Source organism: Protopterus annectens, chromosome 3.part0, assembly GCF_019279795.1.
Source record: "Protopterus annectens isolate FY-2018-M chromosome 3.part0, PAN1.0, whole genome shotgun sequence".
Classification (NCBI taxonomy): Eukaryota; Metazoa; Chordata; order Ceratodontiformes; family Protopteridae; genus Protopterus; species Protopterus annectens.
This window is the reverse complement of record NC_056731.1, coordinates 1670731465-1670755060: the sequence shown is the minus strand read 5'-3', so window position 1 is coordinate 1670755060 and position 23596 is coordinate 1670731465. Positions and strand designations below refer to the sequence as shown.

Here is a 23596-nt window from a genome sequence, read left to right as displayed (position 1 = left end):
AATTGATAAAGTGGTTGAGCTTCTGGAGAATTGGATCTGATGCTGTGTGAGTTTGGAGCTCATCAAGATGTGTGGAAGAAAAATTTCTCCGTACCATGACCTCAAAATCAAGTTGCTCATTGTTATGCTGCCTTGTGTTTTTTGGCTGATCTGGATAAAGTATCACCAAGTTTGCCTTTTGTGTAAACAAGACTGAAATTGTACTTTTACAGTTTGAGCATCATGTGTTGCAATCTAGCTGAAGCTGTGTGCATAGGCTTTCTCAAAATAGTGACTAAAGTTGGTGATCAGTTTCAGACTGGATAGGTCAACCATAAATATAATCATGAAACTTTGAATGTGCAAACACAATGGCCAAAAGCTCTTTCTCAATCTGAGCATTCTACATCTCAGTTTAAGTAACTGTTCTCGATGCATAGGCTGCTGGTCTACCCTCTTGAAGAATGACTGCACCTAGACCAAATTTAGAAGCATCACAGGAAAGAGTAACTGGTTTGTGAGCATCATAGTAGCTGACAGTAGGTGGCTTAGCAATTTTCTGCTTCAGGACATCAAATACTCTTTGGTGCTGTTCTAACCATCACAAAATTACATCTTTGCATGTCAACTTTCTTAGCGGTGCTGAAAGTTGGCTTAAATAGATTGGGAGGGTGGCTTAATGGTTAAGGTGTTTGCCTTACAAACACAAGGTGCAGGGTTTGAGTCTCACAAGGGATAACTGGCTAGGCTTAAAAATGGCTCGCAAGGGCAGTTAGCTTAGTACTAAACTATGAACTATGAACTATAGATAGTTGACCATGCCAAGAAAACATTGTAAGGCTTAGATGTTGTCTAGAGCTGGCATCTCTTCAGATGGAGCAGTGGTGCAGCAGTTGTGTTGTTGCCTCACAGCAAGAGGTTCTCTGGTTTGATTCTTGGCTGGGGTGCCTTCTGCACCTTCTGTGTGGAGTCTGCACATCCTGCCTGCATTTGTGTGGGTTTCCTCCGGGTGCTCTGGTTTCCTCCCATGTTATAAAGACATGCATCTGGAGCATTTCTCCCCAGGCCTCCACTGAAAATTGGCTTCATTCCAAGTCAGACTTTCCTGGTAAACAAATGTTAAAAAAATAAAAATATAATCTCGAGAATTGCTGTTTGCTTGGAAAGATCTGGTTGTAAGCCTGAACTGGTGAACAAGTGACCAATATAAGTAACTTCTCATAGCCTGAATTTGTACTTCTGAGGATTCAGCTTAAGATTCACTTGACTTGCTCTTTCCAGAACTTTCCTGAGGTTTCTGTCATGTTCAGCTTCACAATTGCCTCCTACTGTAATATCATCTAGTATAATAGCACATGGATAGCCTGAAAAAATATGCTTCATTGCACACTGAAAGACTTCACTGGCATAATTTATTCCAAATGGCATTCTCAGAAATCTGTATCTTCCAAATGGTTAACTGAATGTGGTTAACAATGAAGATTTTTGGTCAAGTAATATTTGCCAAAATGAACTCTTTGCGTCTAAGACAGAAAGAATAGTGGAGTTTGACAGCAGGACAGCAACCTATTCAACTGTGCATACCGGATGATGAGGCCTTTTCAATGCTTTGTTGAGATATCTTGTATCAATGCATATTCTGATATCATCTGAACTTTTCTTATAAACTGCTAACATGGAGGATACCCATTAAGTAGGTTCTTCTACTGGACAAATTACTCCTCACTGCATCATTTTGTGTAGCTCGGCTTTGACTCTAGGTTTCCTTGGGACTGTTACAGGACTTGCAGTAGCTGCCATGTGCTTGGACCTGTTTCTCTACTATCAACTTGAGCTTTGTCACTGTGCCTTCCACAGCTATTCTCATTTGTAAGCATGCTTGTGTGCTTTTCTGTAAACTTGTATATCTGACAAATCTCAATGCCTTATTTAATGTCGAATCACTGTCTCGAACCAAAATCTTTCTTACTGTGTCATTATTAATACCACACACAAGTACGTCCTTTATCAACTTATCTCTCAAATCTGCACATTTTCGCTTTGTTTCTCAATTCAGTTATATATGCTGCAAAAAGTTTCACCCGGCTTTTGATCCCTTGTGTAAAGTAAGTGCCTTTCCATTGTAATATTCATTTGGGGTTACACATTTCTCTAAATTTACATTTTAAGCACTCTCGGTCTTCCCTTGTTTTAGCCAGTACCACTATATGGCAGTCTTCCCCCCCCCCTGCAAACACAGCAGGTGCATACACAAATGAATGTTCTCTTTCAATGACTCCTGAACCAGCTAAATTAAGCAGAATAAATGCTTTCATATGTGTTTTTACCAGAAAAAGCAGCCTGTATGAAAATATTGTATCCCTGCTCAAACATTCTCCAATTTTCTGTAATATTGTTATCAAACACAAGTGGTGCGGCCCTGGGTCTGCAAAAACCTTCTGTCATGCCCACAAATTATAGTAAAACATAATGCAATCTTGCCACTTGTAATTATGTTCAAATATTCACACACACCAGGTACATGTAATAATATTCAAATGCACAATAAACTCTTCAAAATACAGTACTCTGCAAAATATCCTTTAACTATACTTTGCAAAATGTGCCTTAAAATGACTGAACTTTGTGAAATAACTGCACTGTAATACTGCACACACTTGCAAACACTTTGCACACTATGGATATTTTGAATAGCTTTAGTTAATACGAAAAAGTAGTACATAGTGAAAACGTACAGTTGTTTCCCCCTTTTTTGTTCATTTTATGCAATTCATATATTGTTTCAGACATTCTCATAACTATTTTGAATATTTTTATCAATATGTCACAGTTTTGGACATTTCATTTAATAAGAAATTAATTCTGAGAAGTCTGACTGCTTCATTTTATATTTGTAGCAAAAAAAATCATTTAAACAAGTTTTAGTACCTGGAATTTGCTTCTGTCCTGTTTTGTGAGTTGTTTGAGAAGTAGGGATGATCCAATCCTGTATAGTCCTCTAACTTTAACCAGTAGCCTCATGGCTGTAACTCTGAATCCTATTCTGACACCATGTCACTCTTCTTATGTGCATTAAGAAGACTTAAGGCTCGGGTGTTTGTTTAAATAGTGTATTGTATACAAATACATGAGGATGGATGGCAGGAACATTAAACTCAAATGAACTATCTGACTGACTACATACTTGCCTGCTCACACACTGGCTGCTCAGTCAAAATGGCACTGTTGCTTGGACATGCTCAGTACTTATATGCATGTGCTGACTCACTGGAAAGCTTCTTAAAGGTATATCACACACTCTGATCTACATAAAGTACCCTAGTTTGTGTCGTCGTATACTTCATGGACCATGAGAAGTACCCTACTCTATGTCATCTTCTTCTTCATGGACCATGGGAATTACCCTAGTCTATATCGTCTTCCGCCTCATGGACCATGGGAAGTACCCTGTCTGTGCCAGCTTCTACTTCATGGACCCTAGTCTGTGTCATCTTCTTCTTCATGGACTATGGGAAGTACCCTAGTCTGTGTTGTCTTCTACTTCATGGACCATGGGAAGTACCCTAGTCTATGTCATCTTCTACTTCATCGATCATGGGGAAGTATCAGTCTGTGTTATCTTCTTCATTGACCATGGGAGGTACCCTAGTTTGTGTCATCTTCTACCTCATGGACCATGGGGAGTAATCTAGTCTGTGTCATAATCAAATGCACAGACCATGGAAAGTACCCCAGTCTGTGTCATATTCTACTTCATGGACCATGGGAAGTACCCTAGTCTGTGTCATCTTCTACTCCATGGACAATGGGAAGTACTGTACCCTGTGTTCTCTTCTAATTCCTAGCTCATGGAGAGTACCCCGCTCTGTGTAGCGTGTGAGTAACAGTGTATAGTTTTTAGATCAGAACAAAAAGGAAAGCAGTGTGTCAGAGCTGGCTATTTGCAGGTTGAAACTATGTAGGCTTCAGACCATATTGCATATGCTACAGGACAGAACCAAAATCAATATCTTGCTATTTCCAAGGCACAGGACAAAGATACATTTTTATAGTCATCATTGTATCATAATGGTTGGTGTTTGCAGAGTACTCTCTGTCTGTTTAAAAAGACTTTTCTGAGTTTTCCCTTCATATTTTCTTGCTGAAGAAAACAATTTATGACTGACTAGTAGTTTAAAATAACAATTCAAGACATTTTAATTATAGGAAGGACACATTAGAAAGGTAACATAGTGGTTAGATACATTTTTATGAAAGTGTTTTTTCCCTGAGTTGATGTTAGAAAATTAGTAGTATAAGCTGCAATGCTAAATTAGTATGTAGTGTGGCAAACTGTTAAATAAAGCAAAGTAGCAAGCAAGATGTGTATTATCTTTTTGTTTTTTACTTAATACTGTATAATGGATTTATTGTACAATGGATGTTTTGTTTATTTTTTCAAAGAAGCAGTTTGCCAGTCTGTGAAAACACTTCAAGTGAACTTAACATGACTGTTTTATTAGTGTTAATAGATATGTCTTCTTTTCATTTTCTTGACAGCCATCGTAAACAAGGCAAAACTAGATGAACAGTTTAGAGACTGTGCAGAATTATACCAAGCTGGGTTTAACAAAAGTGGTGTCTATACTATTTACATCGGCAATGTGTTGGAGCCAAAAAAGGTAGAACAATTTTACAGAAACTCACTGCAAAAATAACCTGATGCTTCTTCTCTTTTTGTTAAAACTTAAATGGCTTCTTGTAGGTTCTTGTATTAAATTACATGAATATACGTGCATTTGAAAATACAAGAATTTTGATTAGATACAGATTGGCATGTTTTACTAAATATCTTATAATATGTATATTAATTAATTTCATAGTTGCTTTTTTTTATAGTTTCATAGGAGGTTACTAGGCTAACGGCCCTAAAAACCCTTACAAGCCTAGCCATGTTAATCCTGAATTTCCTAATTTGTTCTTAGTTAGATGGACGTAATATTTGGAGCGATCCATAAAGACAATCATAACTTGGCATTTGGATTTATCTGTAGTCCTTTTTAAATATGACCATGGCAAAAGCCATAGTCATACACCTGCATAGATACATAATAAATAAAGTCAGAAATAGTATATAATATTCTGATGGCAGCATAACTTGTCACAAAATAGTTAGTATACAGTACATACTTTCAGAATACAGTGAAATTAAGAAGTTTGCAATTAGACCTTATACTGCTTTAAGAATGTAACTATGACAAGACTTACTAAGTTCACACAGCAAGAATAAAGCATTTAGTTTAAGAATTTATGGAAGTTAACAGACAGATCTAGGAAAAGAAGAAGAGTACAATTTGCAGCTGAAATTGTAGCAACGTTCTTTTCATCAGTCGCTACGAAAAAGGATAGCCTTCCTAAAGTTAAGGTTCCTTAGTCTTATGATGATCATTTATATTTCTATTTTGTTATATTTACATTTGTTAAACAATGTAGAATGCTGATCTCAGTAGATCATTTTCTGGTTCAGCCCAGGATTACAGACAAACACATGAAGACAATCATTTTTAAAATCAAGCTGACTGTACAGTCATGACAACAGGTAGAGACACTTAGACAATGAACTTCCAAAAAAAAAAAACGTACAAAAATGTCATGAAAGAAATCTTTAATCCAGGAGTGTTTGACAGTTATAATAAAATAAATCCATAATGTATACATTATTTCACTATGAGCTTATTTACAGGATTTGAATTGTAAATGTAATTCTAAGAAGGTAAAATTTATGAAAGAGTTTGTATGTATTGACAAGATAGAGAGTTGAAGAAGCAGCCCCATGGCATGGAGGGATAAAGCACTTACGCCACTCCAAACAACCTAATAGGCATGGGCATTGGTGGTGCCACAGTTGAGGAATTGTAGTGAGTGGCCTATGTTGGCTCACCCATCCTGCAAGGTGGAAGGCAGGCTAGATTCACTGCAATCAGTAGAGTATGAACCTGGCAAGTTGCATGCTTCATGTGTGGTGAGCCCCATAGTCAGGAGGTTTCTTATGTATGAAAAGCATGCACGTGCCTTCTAAGGGAAATGAGTGCAGAGCTGACAAAACTGCCTTGAGGGGGTGGGAATTAGGGTACACTGCCTGACAGCAGTATAACACTGTACCAGTATCCTCAATATTCTTACCAGCCCTGGATGTGAGTCAGGTTGAACCTAGGGAAGGGGGGTATGGTAAACCCTATGAATGCAGAGAGCAGCTGCATGAAGTTGAATTTGGAGTCTGCTACTTTCACAGTGTGGGTTCTGTCAGTAAGCCAGTTGGCAACCCATCTTGTGACATAGGGATTTATACCTAGTGTAGTGAGTTTATCTATAATTCCAGAGTGGGGGATAATGTCGAACGCCTTGGCGAGATCTAGATAGGCTGTATGAACCACCTTACCCTCATCTATGGCTTTAGTGACTGCTTCAAAGAAGTCTATCAGGTTTAGGAGACATGATCTGCCTTTTACAAACCCAAACTGTGTGGGGTCCAGAGTTTGGAGATCTCCAATATCTTTGTTTATGAGTTCCATGATGATGCGTTCTATGGCCTTGCAGACCAGGCTCATCAGGCTAATGGGGTGGTAGTTCCTGGGGTCTGTTGTGCCCCCCCCCCTTTGTGGAGTGGGTGCGCCATTCAATGGGCACAAAACCTGAGATGGGGCTATGATTGAACATGGTATGTAGGTGGGGTGCCAGTTCATTTTGTAGTTCATGTAGTAGGCAGCCTGGGATGTTGTCAGGTCCTATGGATGCTGTGTTCTTGGCTTTGGAGAGTGAGGTTTTTACCTGCACAGCCATGATTACAGGAATTTTGCATTCTCCCAGCATAAAGATGGGCCCATTAGGGGGTGAGAGGGGGATAAACTTAGCACTCAACCTATCTGCCAGGATGTTGGCAATATCAGTTGGTTCTGTATATTTAGTGTCATTGTGCTGTAACTCAGAGCAGATCTGAGTGTTGCCATTGAGATTCTTGACATAGCTACAGAATGCTTTGTGGTTGTCTTTAAAATCAGTGGTGATTTTGTTTTCATAACTAGCTTTGGAGGATTTTATGAGGGATCTCAACTTCTTACTGAGGGTGACCAGGGAGTTATTCCAGTCGTGGGATTTTACTCTTTTTTGTAACAGTTTCTTTCTTCTGTTGTAGAGTTTGTTTATGGCAGAAGTACACCAGATTGGCTTCCTTTTTTTGGAGGATAGCATCTTGTTTCTTGGTTCTGTTAAGGATAGCACGTTCCATGAACTTGTGTAAGTGGTTATAAAGTGCATTTGTGTAGGACTCAGTAGTCGTACCTCTATTGTCCATCTGCATGGGTGTCGTGAAGTTTGCCACTTCTGTCTTAAGAAGCGTAAGGTTTGCTTTGGAGAAATTCTTTACGGTTGTTTTCCTAATGGGGGGTGGAAGCAGGATGTGGATGTCTAGGGTGATTAGCTAGTGGTCGTATCTGACCAATAAGGAGCTGACCTCTGGTGTAGAACACTGGTCGCCCATGTTGGTGATGACCAGGTCTAGGATATTGCTGCCCCTGGTGGGGATGTGGATAAGTTGATCCAAGGCATTGGAATTGATGATTTCCAAAAAACGTTGAGCAAAAGAGTTGATACACAAGTAGTTTTCCCAGTTAATGGGGTTGTTGCAATCACCCATTATTAGGGTGTTCGGTTGTATCTTAATATTTTTCAGTGTACCAAGAAAAGAGGAGTGGGAATCCTGGGGCATGGTGTGGGGTCTGTAGCAAGCTACAATCTGGATTGCAGTTTTGCCCAGAGTTAGTTGAACTTGGATAATCTCGGATGCATTATGCTGAGCAACTAGCTTGGAGGTGTGGATATCCTTAATAAATATGGACATATTTATGCATTCCCTCTTGCTCAAGTTCTTTTATATCACATTCTTGTCCAAAACTGATGTTTTCTTGGTGCTGCAGTTTTCCTGCTTTAAAGGTTGCTTTTGCACATTAATCAAGACCAAAGGACATTCTTATATCATCTGAAAAAATATTTACAACTTGCAGATGTGCTTTCAGTTCATCATCTGATGAGCTATACAGTATTAAATCATCAACAAAGAGAAGATGAGAAGTCTTTACACTTTGTTGTGTTCATACTGGTTGGAAACTGAGATGGATTTGCAACTCATCCACCATAGTTTGGAGAATGTAAATATCTTAAGACCTTATTCAAGTAGGACAAAGTTTCACTTGGATAAGAAGGATTTTACCTAATGGTATTCTAGCTTCAGGTGCAACAAAGATGATTAGTATGTATAAAAGTTTGAATTCATGATAACATTGTGTACATGTTCTGCTTGGTGCCTGAAAGTGAGTTAAAGGTCGAATTGAACACCAAAATATTTGTGTCTATGGATTTCATATATAGGGCCATAGAGTCATATATATAAAAAATGAGGACATCCCTCAGTATTTTAGGAGCACCAAAATTTGAACAATGGATTTTTTTAGAAATGACAGTACGTTAATTGCTTTGTAACCAACTCCTGAGTTTGTTTACATTATTATTTATTTATTCATTAACTGGTAGACTAGTCTTACCAGGTTTAAGACATAGAAAGTCATTTGCATCCATGTTTATTTGAAGCTTGGACAGTCAATAGCAGACTCATTTAAAACAGTCAGCCAAATTCAATAAACCCTACACAGTCCCTTTACACTGTGTGTGCATTGCAGCATGATGCACACATGGTAACATGCTATTTTGGATTCAGTAAATGGCTTGAAAATAAACAATCAAAGAAGTGAAGTAGTTGTTTTGCTTCTGGGTACATTTAAATGAGGCAGACATAGGTTCATCTGCAATACATTAAGCATTTATGTCAAAGCCCATGACCTTTCATTTCTCTCCACTGACACTTTTGATTGCAGCTAGCAGGGATTTGTGTACTGTGCACAGTGTGAATCCTGCTCATCTTTTTATGTGGGAAAAAATATAATGAAATTCTCTCGCAGGATTTATGAACACAACTTGGCAATCAGAAGTAAGAATTTAAACAATGCTTTATTGAGACATGCTAGCGCATGCTCTTATTTCAAAAAGTTCAGCTTTTGTCTTTTAAAAGCTGTTGATATGAGTGCGTTTTCTGGGAAAAATAAAATTTGGCTTGAGTGCTGAGAATCTTATTGGCAAGTAAAACAAAGGGCTGACAAGCATCCTGGATTAAATGACAGTGTAAATATCAAATGTTTTTTTTTTTTGTCAGCAATGCCACTTTAGATTTGTGAGACATAGTTAATGTTTATTTATATGAATGAGTCATTTTTTTCATTCTATTCAATTGTCTTAAAAATTCTTGGATGGGTAAAAATATTGGGTGTTGTTGTTTGAACAACTAATCATGGGATTTTGAGATTGTCTTCTTAAATTTGATTGAAAATGTGCAGTTTTAAGTTCTGAAGTTCTATTAAAAAGAATGAAAGCACTTAACTTTAGATTGTGCATCCGTATCCCTCCTTTACTGGCTCAGTAGAAGTGTTTTCTTGTAATATCCTTGTTTGTGCCAAAACGGAAATGCAACTTTGCCCCACCCCACCCCCACCAAAAGAGCAGGCAAATGACAAATTTTGTTAACAAACCAATAGTGAAATGCTAAAGTGCTATCAAATGAGCTGTTCCTGAAACATGTCTACAGATTTAATACAGAACATTCCATTTTAAGCTATTGCCAATCATGTATACCTGTGAAATGCCCTGACAAACATGTCCATCCGATCAGTACACTTCTAAGTAATGCATACAGATAAAAGTAGCATTTGGTAATGAATGTGTGTGTGTGTGTGTGTGTGTGTGTGTGTGTGTGTGTGTGTGTGTGTGTGTGTGTGTGTGTGTGGGCATATGTGTGTATTAAACAGATTTTTCTTAGTGACGTTTCAGCACATGGAGTACATAGCTGAAAAATGCAAGCTTACCTTCTCAAAGTCAGTAGTCTTCTGTGCAGATATATTCCAAAGTAATAGCCTCGTCTTTGTCCTCCACTTAAGCAGGTCTCCTCACCTTCAGGTTCCCTATGTACACAGTTGCCTTTTTTAGTTTGATTCAGGGCTGTTAGCATGGTGAGGACGTATATGAGGAGTGAACTCATTAGAATTGCTGAATCCCAAATACTTGTCTCTGTGTTGCAAATGTAAACATAGTGCAGGCACTCCCTCATTGTTTGTTTCTAATTGATTGCTGATTGATTGTAAATGATTACTGGTAGGGAGAAGGAAAACTCAACAGCATTGCAGACTTCATTACCTCCAGTGGGTGTGTCAGGTTAGACTTACAAAGTATAGAAGTAATTTTTATCAAGATTAGAAATGTAAGAAGCACACAATACACAGGTTCTGTTCATTACCATCTAACAACTCCATCATTTGTTAACAGCTGTATATTATTGCCATTTAATATCCTCATACATTTTAAGGACAATAATATAGAATGCTTTACAGACGGCATGTCTCAGATTACTGACCAGATAAGACAAGAATGAGCAACAAACACAGAGAGATAAGACAGAGTTGCATTTTTGCAATCAATAGTCATAAATAGTTGTGCAATCACTCAGAGCACTACATCTGAAATTAATACATCTACAAATAACTATCATATAGTTTCTTAGTACTGTGGAAGATGTTGCATTTGATTGTATACATAATGATTTCAGTTCCTTACTGCAAAGCTATTTTTGTAGCAAAGAGGGCTAGGGCACAGTTACTGTGTTCTGAAGGTTCATTGGAGTGAGAGTTCAAATCCATACCTCTGTAAAAATATTCCATATGTACTAACAAACATTTTGTAATGTTTACTTCTTCAATTGCTTTTCTTCATTTCAACTGCTTTTCCTTTTTTATTTTTTATTTATTTATTTTATTTTATTTTTAATTATTTATTATTACTATTTTTGCCAATGTTTCTTTGGTGCATGGCTTAGCACAAACAAGAGAAATGAAGAAAATGAATGTCAGGTTTGGCTGTGCTTATCTTGTTTGTGTGATGTTTAGCCATGTGCAAAACAGACTAGTGGCCCACGTATGAAGCAGACAGAACACCTCCAAACAGGGCATCTGTAAAAGTGTAAAGGTAAAAAAGGATACATTGTTGCAATTTTTGTTTTCCATTGCTCAATGCCACTAAGCAAAGTTATGCAGTCATTAGCAAGGTTCCCCAACACCTGCAGCAATCAAACACTTTCAGACAGGATGCAGACAGTCAATAATTGAAAATGGATGCATTCACGTAATTCTGCTGAGCACTGTGCAAACATGCTAAGCGGCATTGTGTGGAGGTTTACACAGAGAACTTAAGAATGAGTAGGAAACTATGGAACTGTTATGTAACTACTCCTGTGGCAGCAGGTGTGAGTGTAGGACTGGAATACAGATGGTCCTGGGCTCTAGTACAGAGTATGCAAAGTGTTCTTACAGTACAGTTTATAGCAATGAACTGAAAAATATACATATGTCATTTTAACAGTCTAGTAGCAACAGGTGTAAGAGTAGGGATACCATATACATGGTCCTGGGTTCTAATACAGGACATTACAGGCATTCTACTGTTGTTCCATTTCCCATTATATTCACTTCCACTTCTAACACTTTAGGTAGTGGAGTTGATATGAATTATATGTATGAGGAATAAGACACCCTTATTGTATTTTCAGATGCATGACTGAGGGTATACTCTCTACTACATTTTTATAAGTATAATTCTACTAGCTGGACTCAGATGGCCTTCACAATTAAACAAAATACATACACAACTGGATCTATGTGCAAGAACCTAGTTAGGTCACAGACATACATGCGTAACACCTCAAACTCTCAGCTGTATTTATGAATGATTCCTGACTATGTCTGAGCAGCATTTCTTCTGTGGCAAAGATGGAAAAATCATCACTGTGGAAAAAAACAATTTGTCCCTTATGCCTAGGTTTGAATCCCTCACTTTAAAAATCAAATTTACCAGTGTACAAAACCAAAAACAAATGTGTCAAGTCATGACATTTATGCCCCCAGTGCATGTCTGCAAACTTAACTTACCTAACAGTTCCCTTCCAATTTTCAATAGATATATATTACCAAGCTACAGCAGCAAACACCCCTCAAACTAAGATCAAGTTTCAGATTATCCTTTCAATTTAAAATATTTCTTTCCTCCCTGCTTGGCACTGCTGCTCTTTACTTAACATTGCACAAAAGCATTTGACATTATTGCTTGGGTTTGGGCACTACCAGTAAACTTGATAACAGGAACTGGCAGGAAATCATTAGTTGCCATTGCTTTAGTTCAGGTGTTAGACATGTCTTCAGTTAGATGTGAAGGTGCCTAACTTAGGTTAGGGGGTGTACAAGAATCCAGGATATTTAATGGACTCCTGGTAAAGCACCATAGCCAAAGGTTTCTGCAGGAAGACTATTCTGGCTCCCACTACAAGTCTGAGACTTGGAGTAGTTTGGCTAAGGCTGTATCCAGTGTGACTGGCATCCCACATGCTGGAGAACACGGTAGGCACCATTTTAATGATCTACAAGGTCGGAAGAGGGATACCCTCAACCAGTGATTGACTGAGTTTCAAAGTGCTGACATCACACAGCTGTCTAAGTATGTTAATAAGAGAGTATATGGAATACATAGAAAGATAAATATAGGCAAGACTGGTATGCATAATGGTCTTCTTTTCTTTTCTGTTCTTTCCACAGCTAATGTGAAAATATAGTTTAATTGACGGGGTCATAAGTTCATATGTGTTTACTAGGCTAATGACCACAATGGCCTTTTTAAGCCTAGCCATGCACCCCAAATCTCTGACAAATGTTGATACCCTTGATAGGTATAAGCAGGGGGTTGGAAAATTAACCATTTGCAGGTTACCTGTGTCCATTAGAGACATAGGTGCCAAACCAGGGATACATTTCTGGTTTCCCATCCAATTGTCCAAGTTGCATTTCAGTTGGGTTAGGGAGAAATTCTGCTTCACATGGATGGGAGCCTATTCCATAGACATGGTAGTCGGTGGGATACATACCTATCTGCCCAGCAGGACCTATTTATATCACAGGCAAGGTTTGAGTCCTTAGAATTGGTAATTCTGGTGCTGTTTGATTTGTTGATATGCAGGAGATCCATCAGAGTGGGATCTGACAATTCCCTGTATGCCAGGCATACATCTCCCCTCAAAAGCCTGTAAGAGACAGAATACATGGGTAGGGCCTTGAGGTTGTCTGCACAGGACATTCTGCTTACACCCTGTATTCTTTTAGTGAGAAAGCTCTGTGGATGTTCCATTTGTTGGATATGCCTGGTTAGGTACATACTAAAGGCAGCATTATACTCAATGATAGGTCTGATAAGTACAATGCCGAATGCAGTGAAGCAATGACTTCCTTGGACTTAGATGCCATACCTTTGTTTATAAGTTGTGCCATGTAGAATGATTTTCTTACCACTGCAGACACATGATGGTCAAAGACTAGATTACTTTCTATGTATGTTCCTAAGTCCCTGACTACTGGGTCAGCTCTAAGGGGTGTGTTGTCAGTATGATAGCTATGAAGGATGGATGACTTCTCAACGGTACTATTATGTATTTCTTGGCATTTAGTTTTAGTCCGTGGCTCTTACACCAGTTGTTTGCCTGTGCCAACCCCTCCTGGAGAACATTTATGTCAGTGTAAGATTCAATGACAGCTCCTAATTTGCAATCATCTGCAAATTTAGTCAGGCAGAGACCACTGACATTGGCCTTGACTTCTGAGAAGTAAATGCCAAAAAGGAGCGGTCCAAGGACTGATCCCTGAGGGACTCCACTTGTGACTGGCCTCTTTGTAGAGGTTTACCCCCCACTTCTAACTTCCTGGGTCCTGTGAGCCAGTTTCCTATCCACTGGGTGGCATACGGGTTTGTACCTAACCTCTTAAGTTTGTTAAGAATGCCCAAGTAGGGTATTGTGTCAAATGCCTTGGCCAGGTCAAGGTAGGCAGTGTGAACAATTTTGCCCTCATCCATTGCTTTGGTGACCTTCTGAAAGAAATCCACCAGGTTGAGTAGGTATAATCTGCCCTTGACAAAATCAAACTGAATTGGGTCCACTGTCTGGAGGTTTACTATATCTCTATTGATCATCTCCATGATAATTCTTTCCATGGCTTTACATATAAGACTAGTGAGACTTATGGATCTGTAGTTTCCAGGGTCTGTAGATGGCCCACCTTTGTGCAGAGGGATGACTGTTGCCTTTCTCCATTCATGAGGCACAGAACCTGTTTGGAGGCTACAGTTAAATATTAATTCCAGAGGCACTTCTAGGTCATGTTTCATGCTATTTAGAAGGCATCCTGGTATATTGTCTGGGCCCATTGATGTAGTGTTATTTGCCTTAGAGACATCATTAAGAACCCATTCACTAATGATAGTAGGGGGAGTTATATTTGATGAAATTTCCTGAGGGAAGGTTGAGGAGGAGAGAGGTGCAAAGTTGGAGCTGAATTTATCAGTTGGGAGGTTTGCTATGTATTCTTGCTCAGTATAGGTGGCTCCATTTACAATGATCTCTGCACACATTTGTGTATTGCCTTTGAGTTTGCAAACATAGCTAAAAATGCTTTGTGGCTGTTCTTGGTCTGGGAGGTCAAACTTACCTCAAATTTGGCTTTGGTAGACTTTATTTGTCCTCTGAGTTGTTTGTTTAGTTTGAGGAGAATGCTTTTATCCTGCTGGGTGCTGCACCTCCTAATTTTTGCCATGATTTTCTTCTTCCTGTTATACAGCCTATTAATGTTGTAATTCCACCAAGGTGGCTTGTTTTTTGAGTTAGTTCTGTACTTCTTCCTGATGGGTACAACTCCTTCTATGCAGCTATTAACATGCTTGTACAGGGTTTCTGTGAACAGCTCTGCATAGGCAGCAGTGTTCTCAGGGTATATGGGGGCTTGAAATTTTGCCAGGTTCTCACTTAATTGCAGGAGGTTAGCCTTATAATAGTTCCTGAATATTCCAGGTTTAGCTGGGGGTCCAGGTTTATTTTTACTTCAAGGGAGACCATTTTGTGGTCTGCCCTTACCAGGGAAGGTATTACAGTAGAGGGTGTGCAGCTGATCATGCTGATTGACTGGAGAGACTGAAGGAAGCAAGTGGTATGTATGCAGCAGAAGATATGTATTATTGTAGCCTGTTAAAGGTAGACTTTTTTGTCTTTTTATATAGTTGTAGCAAATTGAGCATTCATATCCTAACTGTAACAGCAAGTATGCATGTATTAGTCTGTAGTATAAGACTGTAGTCAGAGTTTGTGGGTTCAAATACATTGAATAACAATTATACAATACTGCCATTTCTTTAATAATATCACATAAAATTAAACTCTATACAAGTGGCATATATGCCCTGCTGTTACCTGTAATCTGTATAACTGCATCAAGCATATGTGCAATATATGCACATTTCAAGGATTACTTTCAGCAATCTATAGTTATAGTGTGTAGTTTTTAGGATGTATACTTAAATATACGAGTGTGAGAGAGGAGAGCAGGGATTCAAGATTCTTGGTGTAGATACATCTCTCGCACTCTGCACTAGAGTGAGTTATTAGTAGAGGGTTGTCAGTGTACATGAGGCAATTGCTACACTGCCTCAAGAGACCCAAGTCAATAAGGCTGGCAGGAGAAACAAGGGTAGCCCAACTATCCATAATGCTAGGTTTGAAGAACTGTTATCACAAAGGGGGTGCTTTCAGGACTGATCTATAAGGTGTTCTGTAGATAAGTATTTCTGATGAGGTTTTTGGCTGGTGGCTGGTGGTTTAATAGGTCACAGCTCACTATCAAAACTTCTTAGACCAGAGATGTACTAAAGATGAGGACTACACAAATGTACTAAAGCTGTATCTAAGGGAAAAATGGTCAAAATGATCTGTCCGGCTATGGCACACAGTTGCGAGGGCCATGTGCGGTGCAAACAAGTAGATACCCAGTCAAATGTGGGGATTAAATTCCAGAAGCTAAAAACTAAAAATACTTTTGAAAAACTCAAAAGAATCAATGAGGCTGCTTACACCAAACCCTGGGAAGTCCTTGCTTTCACTTCTGGGTGAAACAAGATGGCGGCAATTTCTGCAGCAGGAGTTTTGGCTCCTGCTGCTGTTTCTACCATTACTATTTCTAATTTGGCGTCTGATAATGTTTCAGTGTATTTTTCATCTTTATCTCTTCTTTGCCTGGTTCTCAGACCTCTGTTGAATGTTCTACTGTTTTGTCTGTGTTTTTACTTCGGTAGTTGAACACTGTTTAATTGTTTCAGCTCTTATGGCCTTATTTTCTTATTGACTGTCACGTTATGTTTTGGGAAGACTTTAATTGTGGTGTTATGTCATGGTATTCTAGATCTAGGCAAGAGTCTAGTGTTCATTTTTGCAAAGACATTTTATGCCTGGCCTCCCTTACTTTGTGTATCCCTGATGCTTTTATTTATTTTCATGACACTGCATGCACCCGTATTGATTATTGATTTTGTTCTCCCAACTTTGCTGCAGTTTCTTCTTCTTTGTCTTTTGTGCCTTTTTCTGACCACCATGCTTTGTCATTTTCCTTTGGTGTACCCTTTATCTAAGGGTAAGGGTTTGCCTAGATATACTGCTCCCTGGACTTTTATTCCTGCTTGGTAGGAGGTTACTTCTGAATTATGGGAAGATTATTTCACTCCATTGCCTTTCTTTCCTTCTATGTCCTCCTGGTGGTTGGCCTTTAAGCAGAAGTTTGTTGCTCATTATAATTGGTTTGGTAGTTTTATTATTTTTCATTTTAAGCAGTCATCTGATGTCTTACAGGTTCATAGGTTCATAGGTGTATACTAGGCTAATGGCCCTGGAGCCTTTACAAGCCTAGCCAATAGGATTACCCCGGCATTGTGCCATCCAACCTTAGTTCCCAGTGCCTCTGTCGAGCAAAGCCACTGGAGTGATTCTTGGGGTGAATTTTCTATTTCCCATCCACTCATCAATATTTTTCTTGAAGAGGGCTAGTGAGGTGCTCTGCTTGACATGTATGGGAAGTCTATTCCACAGCATGGGCAGTCTCTGGATTATGAACCTGTCCCTCCAGTATATTTTGTTGATTGTGGTAATGAGGTTGAGGTCTCTGGAGCATGTGGTGTGGATGGATTGAGATTTCTTTAGATGTAGCATTTCTAACAGATCTGAGTCAGACATGGCTTTGTACGTCAAGCAGCAATCGCCTCTAAGTAGGCAATATGAGACAGAGAATAGTTGGAGTTTTTTTATTCTGTCCATATAGGACAAATGTTAAAGCCCTAGGATCCTCTTTGTGAGGTACTTTTGCGGCCTCTCCAGTTGTTGCAGGTGGTTAGTGAAGTACATGCCAAATGGGGCATTGTACTGAATGATTGGCCTAATGAGGGAAGAGTAGAGGGAGACAATGACCTCTTTCTTCCTGGATACAAAACCCTTAGTAATGAGATGTGCCACATAGAAGGACTTTCTAACCACAGTGGCAATGTGGTGGTCAAAAGAGAAGTTGCTGTCAACCTGAGTTCCCAGACCTCTTATAATGCCTTCTGTTTTCAGTGGACTACCATCGATGTGGTAATTCATGGGAACCTGTTTTTTCCCAAAGGGGATGAAGACACATTTTGTGGCATTGAGCTTAAGGCCATGGTTCTGACACCAGTCGTTGGTCTCAGTGAGGCCTTTCTGTAGGATGTCAATATCACTTGGGGAGTTAATAATAGCTCCCAACTTGCAATCATCTGCAACCTTTGTCAGCCAGAGTCCCTTTGTGTTGGCCTGAACTTCAGAGAAGTAGATACCAAACAGGAGAAGACCGAGGACTGCCCCCTGTAGGACTCCACTCATGACTGGATGGCAGTCTGACTTGGAGTAGCTACTTTCACACTGTGGGTTCTCCCTGTGAGTCAGTTTGCAACCCACCTAGTGATATAGGGGTTGTTGCCTAGCTATGTGAGTTTGTCTATGATTCCTGAGTGGGGAATGGTATCAAAGGCCTTTGCCAGATCAAGGTAGGCTGTATGAACCACCTTGCCTTCATCCACAGCTCTGGTGACTGACTCAAAGAAGTCGACCACATTAAAAAGGCCTGATCTACCCCTCAAAAAAACAAACTGTGTGGGATTCAGAGTTTGGAGATTCCCTATATCCTTGTTTATTAGGTCCATGATGATGCATTCTATAGCTTTGCATATCAGACTTGTCAGGCTACTTGGCGATAGATCTCAGGGTCTGTAGTTGCTCCTCCTTTGTGGAGAGGGATGACTGTAGCAGTGTGCCATTCAGTAGGGACAAAGCCTGAGGTGAAGCTGTGGTTGAACAGGGCACACAGGTGAGGTGCCAGTTCACTCTGTAGTTCATGTAGAATGCAGCCAGGGATATTGTCAGGTTCCATAGAAGCTGTATTCTTAGCCATGGACAGCGCTGTTTTAACCTGTGCAACAGTAATACTGGGTGCCTGGCAATCTACTGGTATTGTGTTTGGTCCTTTTTTTCGGTGGGGGGGGGTAAAGTTGGCACTGAATCTGTCGGCCAGTATATTGGCAATATCTTTTGACTCAGTATAGGAAGTACCATTGTGTAGTAGCTCAGAGCAAATCTGGGTTTTGCCATGGAGATTCTTTACATAACTATAGAAGGCCTTGTGGTTGTCTTTACTATCTTCTGCAATTCTATTTTCTTAGCTAGCTTTAGAGGATTTGATGAGGGATCTCAACATTTTGTTGAGGCTGATAAGGGAGTTTTTCCAGTCTTGGGAATTCACCTTATTCCACATCAGTTTTCTCCTTCTGTTGTAGAGTTTGTTTATGGCTGGGGACCACCAGATTGGCTTCCTTTTTTGGAGGAGAGTGTCCTGATTCTATTGGGTATGGCGAGATCAATGTCTTTGTGTACGTGTTCATACAGTGCATTGGTATATGATTCGGTGGTCATGCAACTATTATCCATTTGCATAGGTGCTGTGAAGTTAGCCACCTCTGTTTTTAAGGGGCCCAAAGTTAGCTTTGGAGAAGTTTTTCATGGTGGTTACCTTTGTGGGGGGGGGGGGGTGTGGATTTCCAAGGTGATTAGTTTGTGGTCAGATATAACCAGGGAGGAGTTAACTATTGGTGTGGAGCAATGGTCGCCCATGTTAGTAATGACCAGGTCAAGGATGTGGGGGGGTATGATCGAGCTGGTCCAGGGTATTATAATTAATGAATTCCAGGAAATGTTCAGCAAGTGTATTGTTACAGGAGTAGTATTCCCAATTAATGGAGAGGTAGTTGAAGTTGCTCAGTCTGAGAGTGTTAGGTTGGACCCTAATATTCTCCAGGGTGCTTAGGAACGTGGATTGGGACATGGTTGGGCACCTGTAGCAGGCTACAACCTGAATTGCTGTCTTATCCAATGTTAGCTGCACCTGAAGTATCTCTTATGTGTTATGTTGGGCTACCAGTCTGGAGGTGTGCACATCCTTTATGAATATGGAAACGCCACCGCCTTTGGAGCTACGGTCCAAGTCTTAGGGCCAAAAGGTGTGGAATGAGTTATAGCCTTGTAGTACAGGGGTGCTTTCTGCTGCCTTGTACCAGGTCTCTGTTACAGCACAAATGTCGATGTTCTTCATTTTAAGGAGTGCTTCGAGTGAGTGCATTTTGAGATTTAGACTTATGGCATCGAGCAGCATGACCCTCAGATTGCATTTGTTTGTAGCTGTTATGGTGGTAATTTGATCTTTGGAACACCAGCTAAAAAAGGCACTATAGGGGTTGCGAGAGCCTAGGCCAGTATTCGGAAGCCCAGGGGTGACAGATGCAGGCCATCTCTGGCAAAGCATCAAAGTCTGTCAATCATGTCATCCCAGGCAGACAGATACTGGATCCCCTTAGAATGACACCATAAACTTGGCCAGTTGTTGAGATCAATCATTTTCTGCTTATACTGTGGTATCATTCTGGGTGATGGTAGGATGCTGCAAGGGACTAGGGTCATACCCCCCCGGGCTACATAATCTGAGAGCTCCTCCATGTCTCTTTTCATGTAGTCCAGGGGTCATTCACACCCACATGTACAATGACAGAGTCATATTTGTACCTGTTGTTGAGAGACCTGAGTGTGTGCGTTATGTGGTGGATCCTGGCACCTGACAGGCAGCTGACTGTTACTTGCTACTTATTCAATCTAGTGAGTGGAACATCAGTGTGCCTCACTATCGAGTTACCTATGACTAGTGTGTTGGGGATACTGTTTTGCCTTAGGTGCTTTGGTTGAGTGGCACACTGTTTAGGATAGTTATGTTTCTCATGATTAGAGTTGTGTTGTAGTGGTCGAGTGTGTTTCTGTTTTGGAGGTCTCTGCTGTGTGGATAGATTTTTATTGAGAGCCTCCACAAAGGTGGGTGTATGGTTTGTATTTTTATGTGAAGGCAGTGTTGGTGTGTGTTCCAGAGGGCTATGTGCTCCATGTGATGTGGTACAAATATTGACCTTCTCCTCTTGACCAGCTATCCTGCGTGGCTTCCAATTTGGATATATTAGTGCATCTCTCACAAGTCTGGGTGCTGAGAGGTAAGAGGAGAGGGTTGTCAGTGTACATGATGCAGTTGCTACATTGCCTTAGGATGCCCAAGTTCACCAGGTTAATAGGAGAAAGCACAGAGAACTGACCTTTAGACATGCCTGGAGTGGTGGGCATTAATAATAAGTACTAGAGTTGTTTCCTTGTAGAACGTTTAGTGCTGGTAGCACTTTTGTGTGCTACAATAATTGCTACAAGTAGTCTCATAAAGTGCTAGAGTAATAAGCTAGTAAAATTGCAGGCAAGGAGAGAACTAGTAGATCTAAGGGAAAATTTGAAGAGCAGACTTTGGCACCGCTCAGTCGCTTACAAACAGTCTTGGATACAGCAAACCTGTATCTGGACTAGACTAGTTACAGAAAAGGTGGGAAACAAGCACAAACAGTGGCTTTTAAAGCAGAAAGTTGAAAGAGATGGAAAAAAACTGCACAAATGGTCAGTAAACTATGATTTCTGGGCCAGAAACCACTCCTCTTGTGGTAGATAGGCTATCTAGTGCTTACCACTCCCAATGATAAGCTAGAAGGCTTCCCTCCAACACAGAAAGGCTTGGGGGCTCAGAAGCTTACATACAATCCTGGATACCGCAAATCTATATCTGGACTAGACTAGTTACAGGAAAGGTGGGAAACAAGTACACATGAGGGCTTTTAAACCAGAAAGATGAAAGAGATGGGAAAAACTGCACAAATGGCCAATAAACTACAATTTCTGAGCCAGAAATCACTCCTCTTGTGGTAGATAGGCTACCTAGTGCTTACCACTCCCACTGATAAGCTAGAAGGCTTCCCTCCAACACAGAAAGGCTTAGGGTCTCAGAAGCTTAGAAATATTTCATGAATAGAGTAAATCTGTATCTGGACTAGACTAGTTACAGGAAAGGTGAGAAACAAGTGCAAATGTGAGCTTTTAAACCAGAAAGTTGAAAGAGATGGAAAAAAAACTGCCCAAACAGCCAATAAACTACAATTTCTGGGCCAGAAACCACTCCTCTTGTGGCAGAAAGGCTACCTAGTGCTTACCAATCCCAATGATAAGCTAGAAGGCTTCCTTCCAACACAGAAAGGCTTCCGGGGCTCAGAAGCTTACAAACAATCCTGGATACAACAATTCTGTATCTGGACTAGACTAGTTACAGGAAAGGCAAGAAACAAGCTTAGAATTTTTTTTTTTTTTTTTTTTTTTTTTTTACAGAAAGTTGAAAGAGATGGAAAAACTGCCCAAACGGCTCTCTCCTCTTGTGGTAGATAGACTACCTAGTGCTTACCACTCCCAGTTGATTTTCAATCTGTTGTGTGTCAGGACCCTGCTAGTGCTTTTCAGCATCTTCGAAAGCTGCATTTGCACAATATTGCTCGAGGCAAGGTAGTTCTTTGGAACTTGGCTCATTCCTTTAAGGGTAGGGGTGAGGAATTTCTTCCTTATATGGGGTAGCATATGCTTAGGACAATGACCTTTATTGATAGTTTTCTAACATCTTCTGGTGATCTTGTTACTACTAAGGAAGGTACTTTGCTTGAAGTTAATTCTTATTTGTGTTCCTTATATGGTGATAAGGCTTCTCCTGCTGAATCATGGCCCATTCTGGTGATGCCGGCTGCTTTTAGGGCTGCTCTTGATGAATCTATTACCTTGTTTGAGGTTTGTCTGGCCATTTCTTCTTTTAAGGTCGATTCTGCCCCATGGTGGGATGGGCTTTCATATCATTTTTGCCACTCTCTTTCTGATGTTCAGTTGTCAGCACTTGTTCAGTTGTTTAATTAGTGGTTTTATGTGCAGGAGTCTTTTGAGCATCTCCTTGATAAGGCTTTCCAGTGATTGTGTTTTGGCACTCCTTTCCATTGTCTTTTCAGTAGAAAGTTTATTTGTTGAATGGTGCTTTGCTAGGTACTTCAAGGTATGTTTTTTTTCTGTTTATTTGTTTCCCTGTTCTTGGTCTTCCTGTCTTTTGTCTGACTTTTTCATTTCTTTTTGGGGACCTCTTATACACCTGTACGGAGGTGTATTTTGTATTCTCCTCCTGCTTCAGGTGGTATTGGGCTGCTCCACCCTGTTCTTTTTCTATATACTTTATTTCTTTTACCTGTTTTGCAACATTTGCAAGCTGCTGATCCTTTTGCTTATTTGCTTTACTCCTGGCTTTGTCTGGCCAGTTTTGGCAGACTTGCTTGGCTAGGAGTTGTGAATGGAGAGTCCCCTCTAAGGTACTGCTGGAAGTCCATTCTTTGTTGCCTGGGTGGCATGTTACCTTGGGTGCCCTTCGTTCTTCTAGGAAAGAGTGGTATTCCACTCTTTTGACCCATTTCTATGCCATTAATGGGTATCAGGGCTATTCCCCTGGGAAGTTACAGGAGTTAACTCAGCATAGGCGGAGTTATATACCTCTTAGCCCCCATTGGAGTGATGTTTGTGGCATTGTTTCCTTGATAATTTACCAGTGAGGTCTTCTTATGTTTTCTTATTCAGTAGGGGCCCGGTCATGTCCCCATGCTGGCTGTGGGACTTTGGAAACTGCAGGACATTTTTTTCTTAACTGTAATAAGTTGTCTGGATTTTGGGAGGATGTTCAATGTAACTGTTCAGTCCTCCATTTATTTCCCATTACACTTGATAATTGTTTGTATAGGGATTATGGCTGCGCCTGCACTCCAGAGGTTGCTTGGGCAGATTTCCTCTTGCTCTCTACCCTGAGACTTCTGTGAGCTGCCTGTTGTAGTGAGGTTCTTGCTGGGAATGTTCTATCTATGCCCTCTTTACTTGGTCAGTTGAGGATGTGGCTGTCACACAAGTGGTCAGAGGTTGACCTTGCCCAGCTTGCTTGTTTTTTTTGCCAACCATTTATTATTGTTCTTGCATTACAGGAGGTATTTCTTTTTGTGACAGTTTTTTGCACTGGTATTTTTGATATCAGTGCTATTCTTGTTTTAGGTGTTTATATCTCCTGTTTTGCTTGACTGGAGTGTGTTTTATAGCGACTGCATGCCTTTCATATGGACTTCCCCAGCATTTTTTATTCCTGCG

The 23596-nt window shown here is 40.1% G+C and overlaps 1 protein-coding gene across 1 annotated transcript in view; it reads left to right on the top strand.

Moving 5' to 3' along the window:
• The window catches only part of ANGPT1 (angiopoietin 1), a 1835232-nt gene that overhangs the window by 1146700 nt on the left and 664936 nt on the right, over positions 1 to 23596 (top strand). Inside the window, exon 5 of the mRNA XM_044065710.1 lies at positions 4519 to 4640. Within this exon, the coding sequence (XP_043921645.1) occupies positions 4519 to 4640 (122 nt within the window). The remainder of the gene's footprint in view (positions 1 to 4518; positions 4641 to 23596) is intronic.